Source organism: Apostichopus japonicus, chromosome 14, assembly GCF_037975245.1.
Source record: "Apostichopus japonicus isolate 1M-3 chromosome 14, ASM3797524v1, whole genome shotgun sequence".
In the NCBI taxonomy this organism is placed as follows: domain Eukaryota; kingdom Metazoa; phylum Echinodermata; class Holothuroidea; order Aspidochirotida; family Stichopodidae; genus Apostichopus; species Apostichopus japonicus.
The window spans coordinates 16,610,165-16,624,348 of record NC_092574.1 but is presented as its reverse complement, the minus strand read 5'-3'; the positions used below and the strand labels follow the sequence as shown (position 1 = coordinate 16,624,348).

At 37.9% G+C, this 14,184-nt stretch overlaps 1 protein-coding gene across 1 annotated transcript; it reads left to right on the top strand.

The window, feature by feature from the left end:
• Positions 1 to 6,028: 6,028 nt before the first annotated feature.
• Positions 6,029 to 13,837, top strand: LOC139980034 (alpha-amylase 1-like). Its single transcript, XM_071991391.1, has 4 exons — positions 6,029 to 6,156; positions 9,395 to 9,602; positions 11,239 to 11,471; positions 11,865 to 13,837. Exons 2-4 carry the CDS (start codon positions 9,442 to 9,444, stop codon positions 13,124 to 13,126), a joined length of 1,656 nt encoding a protein of 551 aa, XP_071847492.1. The 5' UTR covers positions 6,029 to 6,156; positions 9,395 to 9,441; the 3' UTR covers positions 13,127 to 13,837.
• The last annotated feature ends 347 nt before the right edge of the window (positions 13,838 to 14,184 follow it).

Sequence of the window (14,184 nt, the reverse complement as noted above, 5' to 3'; positions counted from 1 at the left end):
AAAATTGCACGAGTAGAGGGAAGTGTGATGCAGAATGTTGGTCAGAAATTTTGGAAAATTCAGACACAGTTAATTTATTGGTGTAGAAATATTAAACCTCTTATAACGGCTATTATAAAACTTGGTTGAAGGAAATGAAAAAATAGCAGATATTTCCTTCAACCGAACACTACACACATAGGCGTAGGAGGCGCGGCGGCAGTGGCGGAGCTAGGGGTATTGGTCAGGAGGGGCGAGAATGGTCTGTAGGGGCGCTTTCGACACTATCTAAGCGGAGCGCCACCACTGGTTGGCGCGTAGCGCACAGACAATTTTTGAGTAAAGATACTCCCTAGATCGCCGGAAATGACCCTTTCAGGGCCTGGCTAATTTGCAGATAAACGAAGAATAAGGTGTCATCGCCAAATTACAGCAACAAAATGTGACAAATGTCAATAAGTAGATGAGAGCGCAATAAAAAAGTCAATAATCTAGAATAAGTAAAAAGTGGTAAAGAGCTGAAAAAGGCGCCAGCAGTCCATTTGAGTCCGTCAGGGGGGGCATCCGCCCCCCTGACCGTATGGACGCTCCGCCACTGCGCGGCGGGGGTGCAGCCCCTAATTCGCCATTACTAATGTAAAAGAGAGTTTTGACATAATTGGACCTCCATGCTATTTATACATCTACATGAGACATGTCGTTGTTTACATTAGCATCCCGCGGTATACTGCGCAATTTTCACGGACCGTACGGTACATGATGGCATGCGATGTAATAACCGATGCTTGCTTATATGATATTGACATTGACACGTTGAACGCGCGCTTCGCGCGCGAAAATTTTGGGTTATTTTTTCAGGCAAGTCGGACAGTTTTGAGGATTTTCATCCTGGAACGCCATTTTCATGCTCAGTGATATGATGTGATATCTGCTGTTTGCGTTACAAATTCGAACAGGCGCGAAGCGAGGAATTTGCCAAGGGAGGGGCGAAGCCTGTAGGCAAATTATCTAAGCGTAGCGCCACCATAGGTTGGCGCGAAGCGTACAAGCAAATTTTGGCCGAAAATGCCTCCCAGATCGCTGGAAATGGCACTACCCAGGACCATTTGTTAGCGCGAAGCGTACAAGCAAATTTTGGCCGAAAATGTCTCCCAGATCGCTGGAAATGACACTTCCCAGGCCTTGTAAGTTGCATCTAAGCACTTTCTATTTTGAAATTACTTAGCGATATCATTTAAAAAAATGCTGAATGGGGGGGGGGGCGGTCGCCCCCATCCCAAAATGCGTCATGTTCCCCGACGACACGGTCGAGTTCGAGACCAGCCACAGTTGGTTTCATAGCACAATTCTACACACGCGTTATGATAGACCATATATAGTATATATATAGATCATTAGTGAGAGAGGAAAATGGAAACGTCAAAAAAATGGAGTTGTCGGTGTAAGGGGTAGGGTGAGGCACACTTTTACGAAATCATTGATCCGTCACTGGCTACCCTTCAGCGCTGTAATGATGTCACTGTTCCTCTTTCTCTTCCCGGTGTCTTGGCGTTTTTCTTTTACTCCCTCCTTTTCTCCTTCTTCTCTCTTTCTTCTTTTTCTTTTCCCTTCCTTCCTCTCCTCCTCCTCTTTTCCCCCTCTTTTTTCCTTTTTCCTTCTCTTTTTTTTCTCTCCTCTTTTTCTTACCCGGGGGGCGCGCGCCCCCAACGCCCCCCCCTGGATACGCACCTGCATATCGTTTATAAATCAAAATATTGACGATATATTCTTCTCTATTTCTCCAAGTGAAGGAATTTACATTGATGTTCCAGATACCGCAGTATCGTCTGTACAAGACTTCATAGGTAACATGTTGTTGAATACAACGGTGGTTGTTTCAGCGGATGAAACGGTGAGAGTCTACGTCCAACAATACTGCAATAATACCGTGGTGCGGTACTATTATCGACAATGTTCGACTACTTACCGAGTCAGAGGTGTCGATGAGATTGGCAGAGAGTACTGGGTCCTGATGCATTATCTTGATAACATCGCAAAGATCGCTATATTGTCTTTAGAAGACGATACCATTGTGCGGTTAACCCCACCCTCTAATTCAACTGACGATACCCATGAAGTAACCATTGACGCATTTCAGACCCTCTATGTGGGCTACATGTCTGATATGTCGGGTACAAGGATCAATGCTTCGAGGCCAATATTGGTATTGTTTTCGTACCAATCCTGGAATACTCCATATGCTGACTATATCTGTGCATCATTGATCGATTGTCTCGACGATGTTTCCAGATGGGATCGCCATGTTGTACTTTACAGCGGCGAGTGGTGGTCATGGCGGCATGCAACTTACAAACTGTTGTCCCCTTTTGATACCGATATTAACGTCACGTCTGGTGCGGGTTACAGAGAAGAGTTATCGGTTAACAGCAGTGAATTCATTATCCGCAACGTCGATATCGTCTATAACGACAAGGGATACATAGAATTCAATGCTACCAACCCAATTCTCATTCTAGAGATATCCTTTCAGGGAATCCAAGCAAACATCGTTCCTCCTCTCTCTCGTGACGTCATAACGGAAGTAACCTTCCCAGTATCAACCGAGAACGAATGGAATACGTTTCACTTGGTCCTGTGGCTTTCAAATGGGACAAGAGCAACAGATATAGCTGTCGATGATTCCTTTGAATTTAGCTTCGAGGAATATTCTGATATGCACAGACCTATAATAATATCATCAAAGTTAAGGTTTGATATTACTCATAAAATTAATACCTTTAATGGCACTCATATCTTAAGAGCCAAGGTGCACACACAGAGAAAGATCGATGAATTGGGCAACTACTATATGCTGTGAAGAAGAAAAAACCCGCCCTTGATGTGCAAATCAAATCTTATTATTTTATAATATAAAAATCGTCTCTGGCAGCTTTACAAACACAATAGCTTCAGAATAAGACAATAATTTGAAAGTGTCTTTCCCTTCCTTATAATGACATTCAGCAAATACTACCGTTCTTATTACATTTCTGCAATTGTATAGTCATTGCATGCTTATTGTAAGAAGACTCTATAACACAGCACTTCTCTTTGGTTATGACGATGTAAAGTAAACTAAATAGTATATTACTTATAAAGATCCAAACATCAGAAATATTCCACTTCACGACCGATTTCGTCCGTTTGGTGAAGGGTAGTTTTGTTCAAGACCCTTGTTGTTACTTTGCCTGTTACAATTAATATGAGTGCGCCCTCACTTCCTCTTTCGATCATCTGTCAAAACCAGGATTCACAGATCTAAGTCAGTACCATTCGACCACATGTATAATTATACAAAGTGGCTATTCTTACAACTAGTTGTTACAATAATTCCCTTTTACGCATGCGCAGTTGCTTTAACGTGGCTATTTTTACAACAAGGAGTACTATTTTTACAACCAGGAGTAACAATAATTTCCGGTTAGGGTTAGGGCTTAGGGTTAGGGTCAGGGTTACCCCTACTACATGCGCAGTTGCTTTATTTACTTTACTGCGCATGAATTCGCCGATGTCGTAAGAATAGTTTATAAATAATTGTTTATGACTAGTTGTAAGAATAGCCACGGCCATAGTTATAACTGTCAATGAGAGCGTAGTACGCACGTGTTAACGATTGTACAGAGTGCACTCCGCTGGTGCTTTGAATCTGACAAATGCACATAATTACCATTGTTTGAGGCATGCCAGGCCGTATCTATGAAATGAATGTGTCGCAAGTGGTATGACGAAGGAATCCTTAATACTTAATCCTTATTCTACTATGAGTCTATTTATATATCTGCTTCAGTATATAGTAAGAATATATATATATATATAATTTTTTTAATATATATATATATGCATATATACAAACATACATACACGCTGTCGGTCTCACTTGGCTGCTATCCGCTTATCTCAAACGTCGCAAAATGAAGATATGCTTCAATGTGACAGGGCTTGCAATGTCTGTTCGAGCTGTACGGAGCACAGGTACTTCAATGGTCAGGCGTCCTATCGCCTTAAACTCAGATCTGACCGCACTCTCAAAGGTCTGTTCTTATCACTCTATGTTATAGCTTAAATATATATATATATATATATATATATATATATATATATATATATATATATATATATATATATATATATATATATATATATATGTATATATATATATATATATATATATGTATATATATGATATATGTATATATATGATATATGTATATATATATATATATATATATATATATATATATATATATATATATATATATATATATAATCGTAATGAGTTGGAAAATCAAGATATATATATATGCCCTGTACACCAATATCCCCCATAACGAAGGTGTTCTGGCTTGTGATAAGATGATGGCGTCTAATGATGTCACCCAACATTGTGAAATATCGCAGCTCATTAAATTTATACTTGAGCATAATAATTTTACCTTCAATGGTCGCCATTATCTGCAAACCAAAGGCACAGCCATGGGCACCCGAATGGCCCCCTCATATGCTAATATATTTATGTATTACCTGGAACAAGAATTACTTTCTTCATCCTCTTACAAACCATGTCTCTATGTACGTTATATTGATGATATTTTTATGTTATGGGATAAGGGCGAACAGGAACTGGACAACTTTTTCACGTTTGCCAATGATTTTCACGATTCCATAAAGTTTACCACCGAACGGTCCACAAAGCAAAACCCCTTCCTCGATGTACTCGTCATGATCGAAGATCACAAAATAGAGACATCGGTGTATGCCAAACCAACTGATAGGCACTCTTATCTCCACTTTAATAGTTTTCATCCCCGCCACACCAAAAATTCCATTGTCTACAGCCAGTTACTCAGATACCGGCGTATCTGCTCACGTGACCAAACTTTTCTTAATAAGGCCATTGAACTGCTTGATTTCTTCCTCAAAAGGGGATACCCGTACCGAATCCTGAACTACCACCTCAAACGGGTTCTGTCTCTACAACGATCTAGTCTCCTAACATATCGTAACAAATCTGATTCTGATAGACTTCCCCTCGTTGTCACCTACCACCCCTCCCTTCGCCCCCTTTTCAATGAAATCAAACAAACTTGGGGCACTCTTGGTTCCGACCCCACAATAGCTGAACTTTTCAATGCCCCCCCCGCCCCCACTGTCATAGCCTATAGACAACCACGTAACATCCGATCAGTGCTGGTTCGAACTAATCTCGCCCCACCCAGTAATGAGCCCGACAGTGGTAACATCCCCTGTAACAAACCTAGTTGCTTGGTGTGCACACACCTCGACCCCTCCCCCGCTTTCCTCCACCAGGCCTCAGGCACCACTCTGAGACCTGGTAGATTTGGTTGCGACTCAGCCAATGTCATCTACCTCCTGTATTGTTGCAAGTGCCCCCAGGTTACCTATATTGACGAAACCAGCACTAAGTTCAGGCTTCGCTTCAATAATCACAAACTAAGTATCACAAACTAAGAAATATTTTGTAACCGTTTTAACGTTCTAATAAAGTTGGAAATGAAAGTATCATATTTTCCTCTTTGTTTCTTGTGGATATATTTTACTTTCCAACACACGCCAACAGATATGTCTATATACATATATATATATATATATATATATATATATATATATATATATATATATATATATATATATATATATATATATATATATAAATATATATATATATATATATATATATATATATATAAATATATATAGATATATATAGATATATATATATATATATATATATATATATATATATATATATATATGTATGTGGTAAAAACTATAGCAAATTAATTAAGACCAGCTAAAGTGCTTTCTCTCTAACGGTTTATCACTGTTCTTGAAGAATGATAGACACTCTTAAAATTTAAAGCTGGCAACTTTGATTTAACCCCCGGCTTAAGTCAAGCTACTCTCCTCCGTAGATAGATGATGTAATACAAGTAAACATTGGTTATTACTGCGCAATTGGCCTGCCAAAATTTATATATAAAAAGCGAGCGCTCTCTACCAATGAGAGCACTATATCAGACGACACAGTTACACGCCGGACTCCTCATCACTGAAGCAGCATCGTGTTCACTGCATTACAGTTAACGAGATCGAAGAAGATTGTGTAGTTGTATACGGGTAGGTTAAAATATAGTAACTACGGTCATATTTCCTGACTAACTGATACTCTGTTATTGAGCAACTAATTTTTGTCATATACCATATCGTAAATAAGAGTAAAATATGAGCATATAGCTAAAGCACGATTCAAATTATTTTTTTTCATGTTAGCATTTTGTATATATGAATATGGTTTATCATAACGAATAAAAACAAATATCATCAGTCACGGAGCAGACTCTTAGTATTTTGACCATTATGGAAATAATGTGTGCGAATTGCCTGATCCTCTCCCTCGCTTACATTGTGTAATGGGTTGTCATATTTGGTTAGCTCAATTCCGAATGCCACACCTAACCTAGCCAATTGACAGACGCGTTACTTGTTACAACCAAAACGGTTAATGTGCATATTAACCGTTTTGGTTCTTACAAGTTACGTTGTCAATATTGGTTAGGTTAGGCGTGACATTCCGTACTGAGCGCATATATATATACACGCATGGGTGCAATAAAAACTGTGCGCTAAATGGGAACGAAATAGGCTATTCGTGATGAAATTCAGTAAAATCTGCCTTCCGATGTTCCGAAACTCTCAAAAAAGGAGGCGTTTAGTGGTTTCTTATACGTGTTTGAATCATCGCGGTGCGTATTTCAGCATAAGTATATCAGCAACTTTTAGTCAAATCAAAACCACGGTTCAAACTACCACAATATTAAAAGCAATTGTAATGAGGATAGTACGGCTAATATATATACTGTATTTGTAAAAACCATAAGAGTCGCCACAGTGGCTGGTTTGTAATATTTGCAATCGAAAACAAATTTTCATTTTCATTTTAACATCTTATCTAAAATGAAGAGGAGCTTTGCACTATGATATAGCTATAATCCAATGCATGTAAAAGGTTATAGGGCCTGTCGTTGGCGATTTAGTAGAAAAATCGAAACCTTTTTATATATTCAGCTAGCAGTGAGTATATGCAACACCTTTCAACAACAAAAATAAGTTGGGAAGTGTACTAAACAGAGAGTCTTTGGAAAGGTCTCAATTGCTGTGGATGTTATAATTACGTTGACATTTTAGAACAGTCTACATGTGACGTTATCGGTATTTTCGATCTGTTTTTAAGGTATACCGATTCACAGGCGAATTCGTTAACAAATAATGTAATTGCATTAAAACTGATTTCTGTTTTAGGTTTTTGAAGTTTGATATATCCATTCTTTAATTTTATGACAAATATAACTTATGTGACAAATTCGATGTATTTATTATGAAAAAAAATAGTAAATGGCACCAATCGTAGATTTCGTTTCAATTAGGCATGTGAAATTGGTCAATATTATTGTAATGGAACTGCTGATATATAAAAGACCATTGCTCTTAAAAGTTTGAAATCAAACTCTGGCGACGGACCCGCGGTCAGTGGCACTTATACGTCATTATAGTAATTAGTTATGTAACAACCCTTTCCTCTCCTGGTATACGTGATTAACATTATATAGGTGTTTATTGGTAATTTTGATGTTTCTAATATTGTCCATTAACTCTCTGATATGTTACCGGCGTATTTATACCTCCTGTCATATTTTTTATGATGCCGGAATATTGAAATCACTTCCAAAGTTATATATGCAGAGTGGCTTTGAATATACCTGCAAGAATAACACTTCATGCGGTGTTCTGGCGTTTAAGTTTACTATTTATAGCATAAGAGTCAGAGATGAGGCATATAAAGTTAATGAAACGGATGACATATAACAAAGTTATAAATAACGTATACGTGTATGCGCATAATATACCAATTTACGGCGCATTATAACAAGAACGATATCTGTTTTCAAAATGCATGCGATAGTTCACTTGTAACGTCCAATTTCCATTTGAGCAATGCATACCAGCATACTTGTATATAAAAAGACATGTAAATCACCACTGGACTCCAATGAACACTCTAAAAAATAACGATATACATATATCTTGAAAGAGACACCTTGTTGAGAACGAAGCCTCATTTATGTTGTGGCGTTGAGTTTTCATGGGCCCAGGTTCAAGGGTGAGCGCTGAGGCCGTTCATGCTCCACTTCATCTAAACTACACTTAATTAGGCAATTCCATGATAGCAACATTATGAGGAAAAACACCAATATTTTTTTTTTAGATATGGTGTCCAAATTGGGCAGTACGTTTGTTAATTAGAAGCCTGTTGCTAGGGAAATAAACTGGACTAAGACATATAGGCATGTTGTTACTCATTCAAATCATTTATGCAAAAACATCACTAGCAGTTGACTAAGACTTTCGGAACAAACTCTTGGATATAGCCGGGCCATGTTTCTACGAACCGCCTGAACGGCTTATTGCTACGCCGCTGCACCCCTGTTGATAATTTCCGAGTTATACGTAAATTTGATGTATTCCTGTGTCTTCGGTTTGTAAAGTAGTGACGTGTTGCAGTCTTTACACTTCCCGGAAGCCATTAAATTGTTCGAAGTCGTGTTATTCAATTAACAAGTTCGCCAACCTCGCTTCGTAAGCCTTTTTTTTTCATTTATATTTTAATATAATTAAGATTAAGAATAACAAATTAAATAAAAATATACATAGTTACATAAATAACATGCTTTATTAATAATTATGATAACATATTTGTACATAAATATAACAACAGCAAAAAACATAAGAAGAATGTTTACCTTTCATAAACACAAAACATTGTTAATATAAGTTCCAAAAATTATTCCATGCATAGGAGCCAGAACTTTTCCCATTTATCCCCAACAGTCATGTTGCTTGAGAGAATATATTTTTGCAGCAAAAAAAAAAATCTTAAAGAAAATGATTCATGTTATTGACTGAAGGACTTGCTTGAAAGAAAGATGAAATATTTACCAAAGTTATTATGAGGTTAAAGATTTGATCAAACTTCCCATGCACCAAATAAAATCGATTTAGGATTTAAGACGAAAATCTGGATATTTCTTTATTAAAGTATATGCATTTAAGATAGGTCCAGAGAGGCTCAACAAAATCGCAACTAAAATATAAAATTTGAATTGATTCGGTATGGGATTCACAAAAGGAACAAAGGTCAATCAATGATATTCAATTTATGGAGTGGGACATTTGTAGGGAAGACACGATGAAGATGTTTTTAATGGGTTTGTCGTGGCTGTAACTCCATTCATACTTAACCCAAGTTAAAGGAGTCCCTTGCAGGTTTACCCACTCATTTTGTTTCTTATTACTGCAGACGGATAGTTGTGGTAGCGTGTCTCTCTTGACCTGTGGTTTACGATAATGGTTTCACCATCGGAGGGGTGTCTGCTGCTTTGGACTTTATTGACTCTATGTCCGTTGACTCTAGTAGCACAGTGGCAGACGAATATGTTGGAGCCACGCAGAGTACTTGTACAACTGTTCGAGTGGAAATGGACAGACGTCGCACTCGAATGCGAGAGGTATGTTTAACAAGTGAAATGAAACCAAAACTTAAATGAAACACAATTATAAGTTCTTTAGATGAAGACGGTTTGAATTGCGCAAAGTATAGTATAATGACATATAGTTGATTTGTTAACTGGTCAACCTCACTATTTCATATGTGATTCTATAACAGGTTGTTTACATTTCTGAAATCAGGAACGAACCGCGAGGCTTCAATGTATTTGCTTGCAGATGCAATTTCTATAGATTTAGGTTTATCATACTTCTGTGGTTGTTAGGGCGCGGGGTCAGGGGCGGGTAGGCTCCCATAGATAAAACAGTGGAGATTCATCCCCCTCCCACTCCCTCCCATTGGCATACAGAATATTAAAAAACAACATAGTGTACAGTATACATACATTTATAACATGAATGTGCGGTACCGTCCTAAACAGTCGAAAATTCTTCAACATCGTTTCAAAAGAGTCAAAATATAGCACTATTTTGCATATAACTTGCATCCTCCATTTGACCGAATTTTCTCAAATGAGACAGGACATCCTCCCCTGGCCGACTTGACAGTTTAGTTCCCCTGTAATAAAACAAACAGGTGGTTGCGTACCTGGCTGTGGCACTATGACATCACTCGTTGCACAAAGGGGCATTCACCTATACCACCCCCCACCCACCCCATCCCCATATTCCGTAACATTGATTTCATATAGTTTCATACATGTATATCTTTTAAAACGTTAAAAGATTTTGGCAGCAATTTCAAGTAAATTTTTCCTGATAATTTTAACGCATATGTATCATGATTTGTGATCGTGCAAACAACATTAACTACGTCATGTTCATACTGCCGTATCCATCCACCACGACTTATATATAGTTGACTGAGACACGTATACGAAGCAGCTTGACTGTCCTTGCAGTCGACTATGCCAACAGTAGTGTAAATTAACACGTAATAACGATGTTATACAAGTTACAACTGCATAGATTTTTTGGTTTGTATTCGATGTCTCATTCACGCGGGTGGAATGCTTGGTTTCAATTGAATGGCACCAGCATCTCCAACAGCACGCATATCAGTAATGTTTTATTTGATATAGCCTTCCTACGTACGGTGAAAACAAAGTTATGTAGACCATATTGAAATAAAAAAAAAATAACATAGATTTGATTAATCTAGCAGAAGGACACAGCAGATAGATAAGAGAGCGCGGTTAACAATCCACATGAACAGTATGACCTGCAAATAGGCTATCAAAAATTAAAGATGCGCATCTGCGCTTCACTGGTTAGGCACCATATACCATACTTAATTCAATATATTTAACTGCAACACCTGGCTTGCCGATACCAAGTTAATATTGTACTATGCGTATAGCGTTTATTGCGTTTATATATTATATCATATATTATGTTATATTCAATTCAAACTGCAAAAGGAAAGGTGTTACAACAAGTAAAGCCAGTTTTATTTTGAATCGTCATTGAATTTATCAATTGAAACAATTCTGCCCCCACCTTATCCGGCTTTATAGGAAAAGGAAAGACACTCTTTAATCCCGCTTCCTCCAATCCTCTCCCTCTCACCCTCGGACTATACGTCTGATATTTCTTGAAACAATATACGAATAAAGATTTGATTTTTGTCTTCGTCAGATTCCTTGGTCCTAAAGGTTATGGTGGTGTTCAAGTTTCCCCTCCTAATGAACATGCAATGATAGTCGATGACGCGGTCACTCGGCCATGGTGGGAACGGTACCAACCGGTTAGTTACAATCTAGAGAGCAGAAGCGGCACGGAGGATCAGTTCCGCGACATGATACAACGATGTAATAGTGCTGACGTTAGAATATACGTTGATGTTGTCATTAATCACATGGCAATTAAAGGTAATCCACTATCCAATTTTAATCTATTGAATCCTTTCTTACTTTTTCATCAAATACTGAAGATAAAAATTGCTTTATTTCTGCAACCCCAAAGTGGTGAAGAAGGGCTCGTGAAGCTGATTGTGGTGAACTTTGTTTTTAGTCAGCCTAATGATAGCTATGTAATATGTGATTCCAATCCCTCCCTCTTCAGAACAAAATAGAATTTTGAGACACCAGAGGACACCGAAATGATCTCAGTGATTATTAAAGTCCTCTAAAAATGGCACTCCACCGCTTCAGAGTGCATCCGCCTACCCCACCACCTCCCCCACCACCTCCCCCACCACCTCCCCATCCCATTTGTGGTTGACGTATTTGTTAATTTTTCTGGTCTTTCATTTCCATTTGTAGGAGATGAAGAGAGAGGCACAGCAGGAAGTTTTCATCACCCAAAGTCATTCTCTTTTCCAGCCGTTCCTTACAGTCGACAAAACTTTAATACCGGGAAAGGTAAATGCCATTCGATCGATGGAGAAGTTCACAATTATCAAGATCCGGTAGAGGTCCGCAATTGTAACCTAGAAGGTTTATTGGATTTAGATATCTCCGAAGAACATGTTCGTTTACAAATTATCCAGTACTTGAACAAGCTATTAGATATAGGAGTGGCAGGTTTCCGTGTCGATGCTGCGAAGCATATGTGGCCAGATGACCTAGATGTAATTTACGACCAGTTGAACAATCTCAACTCGAAATATTTTCAAACTGGTGCGAGGCCATTCATTTATCAAGAGGTTATAGACCATGGAGGCGAATGCATCTCTGCTACTGAGTACACACCGTTAGGTCAGGTTACAGAGTTCAAATATGGCAACAAAATAGCAGATGGTATCCGTGGGATTAACCACCTTAGATGGTTCAAAACTTTCGGTGAGACTTGGAATATGTTGCCAAGCAACCATGCTTTGGTATTCATTGACAATCACGACTCCCAACGCGAGAGAGATACCAATAATATAATTACTTACGAAGAACCGAGATTCTATAAAATAGCGTCTGCATTTATGTTGGCCCACCCATACGGTACGACTAGGGTCATGAGTAGTTTTAAATACCAGGGCAACCGTGATGTGGGCCCTCCGTCAACCGGCTCGGACAATGTAACTTTGTCTCCGATTTTCGATGTGGAGGGTTTGTGCGATCACGACAACGGCTGGGTATGTGAACACCGTTGGAGAGAGATAAGGAACATGGTTGGGTTTAGGAACGCCGTAGGCGACACACCGCTGAAAAATTGGTGGGACAATGGATTTAATCAAATTGCATTCGGTAGAGGAAATAAAGGTTTCCTTGTTATAAATAACGAAGATACTCTACTATGTGAGACCCTCCAAACAGGCTTACCGGCGGGTGATTACTGCGATATAATTTCGGGTGACATTCGGGACGGACACTGTACTGGAGTAGTGATAAACGTAAACAAAGTGGGGTATGCGACATTTGTGATTGAACCAGACGAAACGCCTATGGTGGCAATACATATACATTCCAAGGCTAAAAGAGAAAAGAAATATAATTACCAAATTGGTTTCTTCGCAGAATTATTGGACGTAAAACAACAGGTGTCATCGCTGTCGATGATGTCGATTCATGAACTAGGCCTATATAAGTAATCGTTTAACTGGTCTGTAGTTTCTGAGAGTATATAAAAGGCTATAACATTAACATGAAGGCCAGCTGCAGTGAGGATCTGACGTCATCCTCAATTATAGAATTAAAGGAGCATTCTGCAGACTTTTTGGCATATTTTAAACGATGAATATCTTGAATAAACGGAATAACTAAAGAAACAATTTTTGATGTAGAGTACATCCTCTGCTGTTTGTTTATTTCAAATTGTTAATGCAAAAGAAAAATTTAAATTTTAAAAACAATTTACAATATTGATTGTGAGGGTGCTGTTATGTAGAGATACGAGATAATGCATGCTGCCTATGCACGTTATATTTTGTTTAATTATTATTTTAAGCCAGAAATGTCTAAATGTCATCTTTAATTTCATACATTTTATAAAAATTGTGATTTGCAAGTTATACTATGACGACCAATTTTACCGAAATCTTCGGAAGACCTATCGGATTATGCAGTAAAAAAAAAAAGATCGTTTTTATAAATCTTCTCTTGTTTTGTTGGTAACCTTCTGTGGTACACTTTCTGTCATTTGTTGTACGTGCGGCTATACCATTATCTTACTTTAAAGACAAAAGAGTTTTTAGAGAGATGACTATCATTAAAATGAATCAAAATTTACAAATTATTCCATCTTGAAAATATAATGTAATTTGAACGAACACGATTTTGCGTTTCAATTTAATTAAATCATTTTCTTTCTCCTTTTTTCTTAATAGTTCTTTTGGGTAAAATGGCATGATTAAAATCCTTGGTTTTGAAAGTCTGGGTTGCGACCCAAACTAGGAAACAACTACCTGGAAAGTTTTTAAAACATTTGAAGGTCTTGACTAAATTAACTACTAATGTTGATATTATACCAGCATCGATCTTCAGTGAACCAAACAATACATTGTTTACTCGTTACCGTCGGCTGCACTTATATATAGAAGCAGACACAACGCTCATAAAACCATACTTTTATTATCTCAAATCAAAATATTTACGTTGGTAACGTAAACATTTCAATGAGGTAACAATCATAATTATAAGTAATATTTAT

What these genes read in the sequence shown, in the direction of transcription:
- LOC139980034 (XM_071991391.1), top strand. Translation starts at nt 9,442, where the DNA reads ATGGTTTCACCATCGGAGGGGTGTCTGCTGCTTTGGACTTTATTGACT. An exon ending in GTCGCACTCGAATGCGAGAG is followed by an intron (nt 9,603 to 11,238) that starts GTATGTTTAACA and finishes TGTCTTCGTCAG; the next exon opens with ATTCCTTGGTCCTAAAGGTT. An exon ending in TAATCACATGGCAATTAAAG is followed by an intron (nt 11,472 to 11,864) that starts GTAATCCACTAT and finishes TTCCATTTGTAG; the next exon opens with GAGATGAAGAGAGAGGCACA.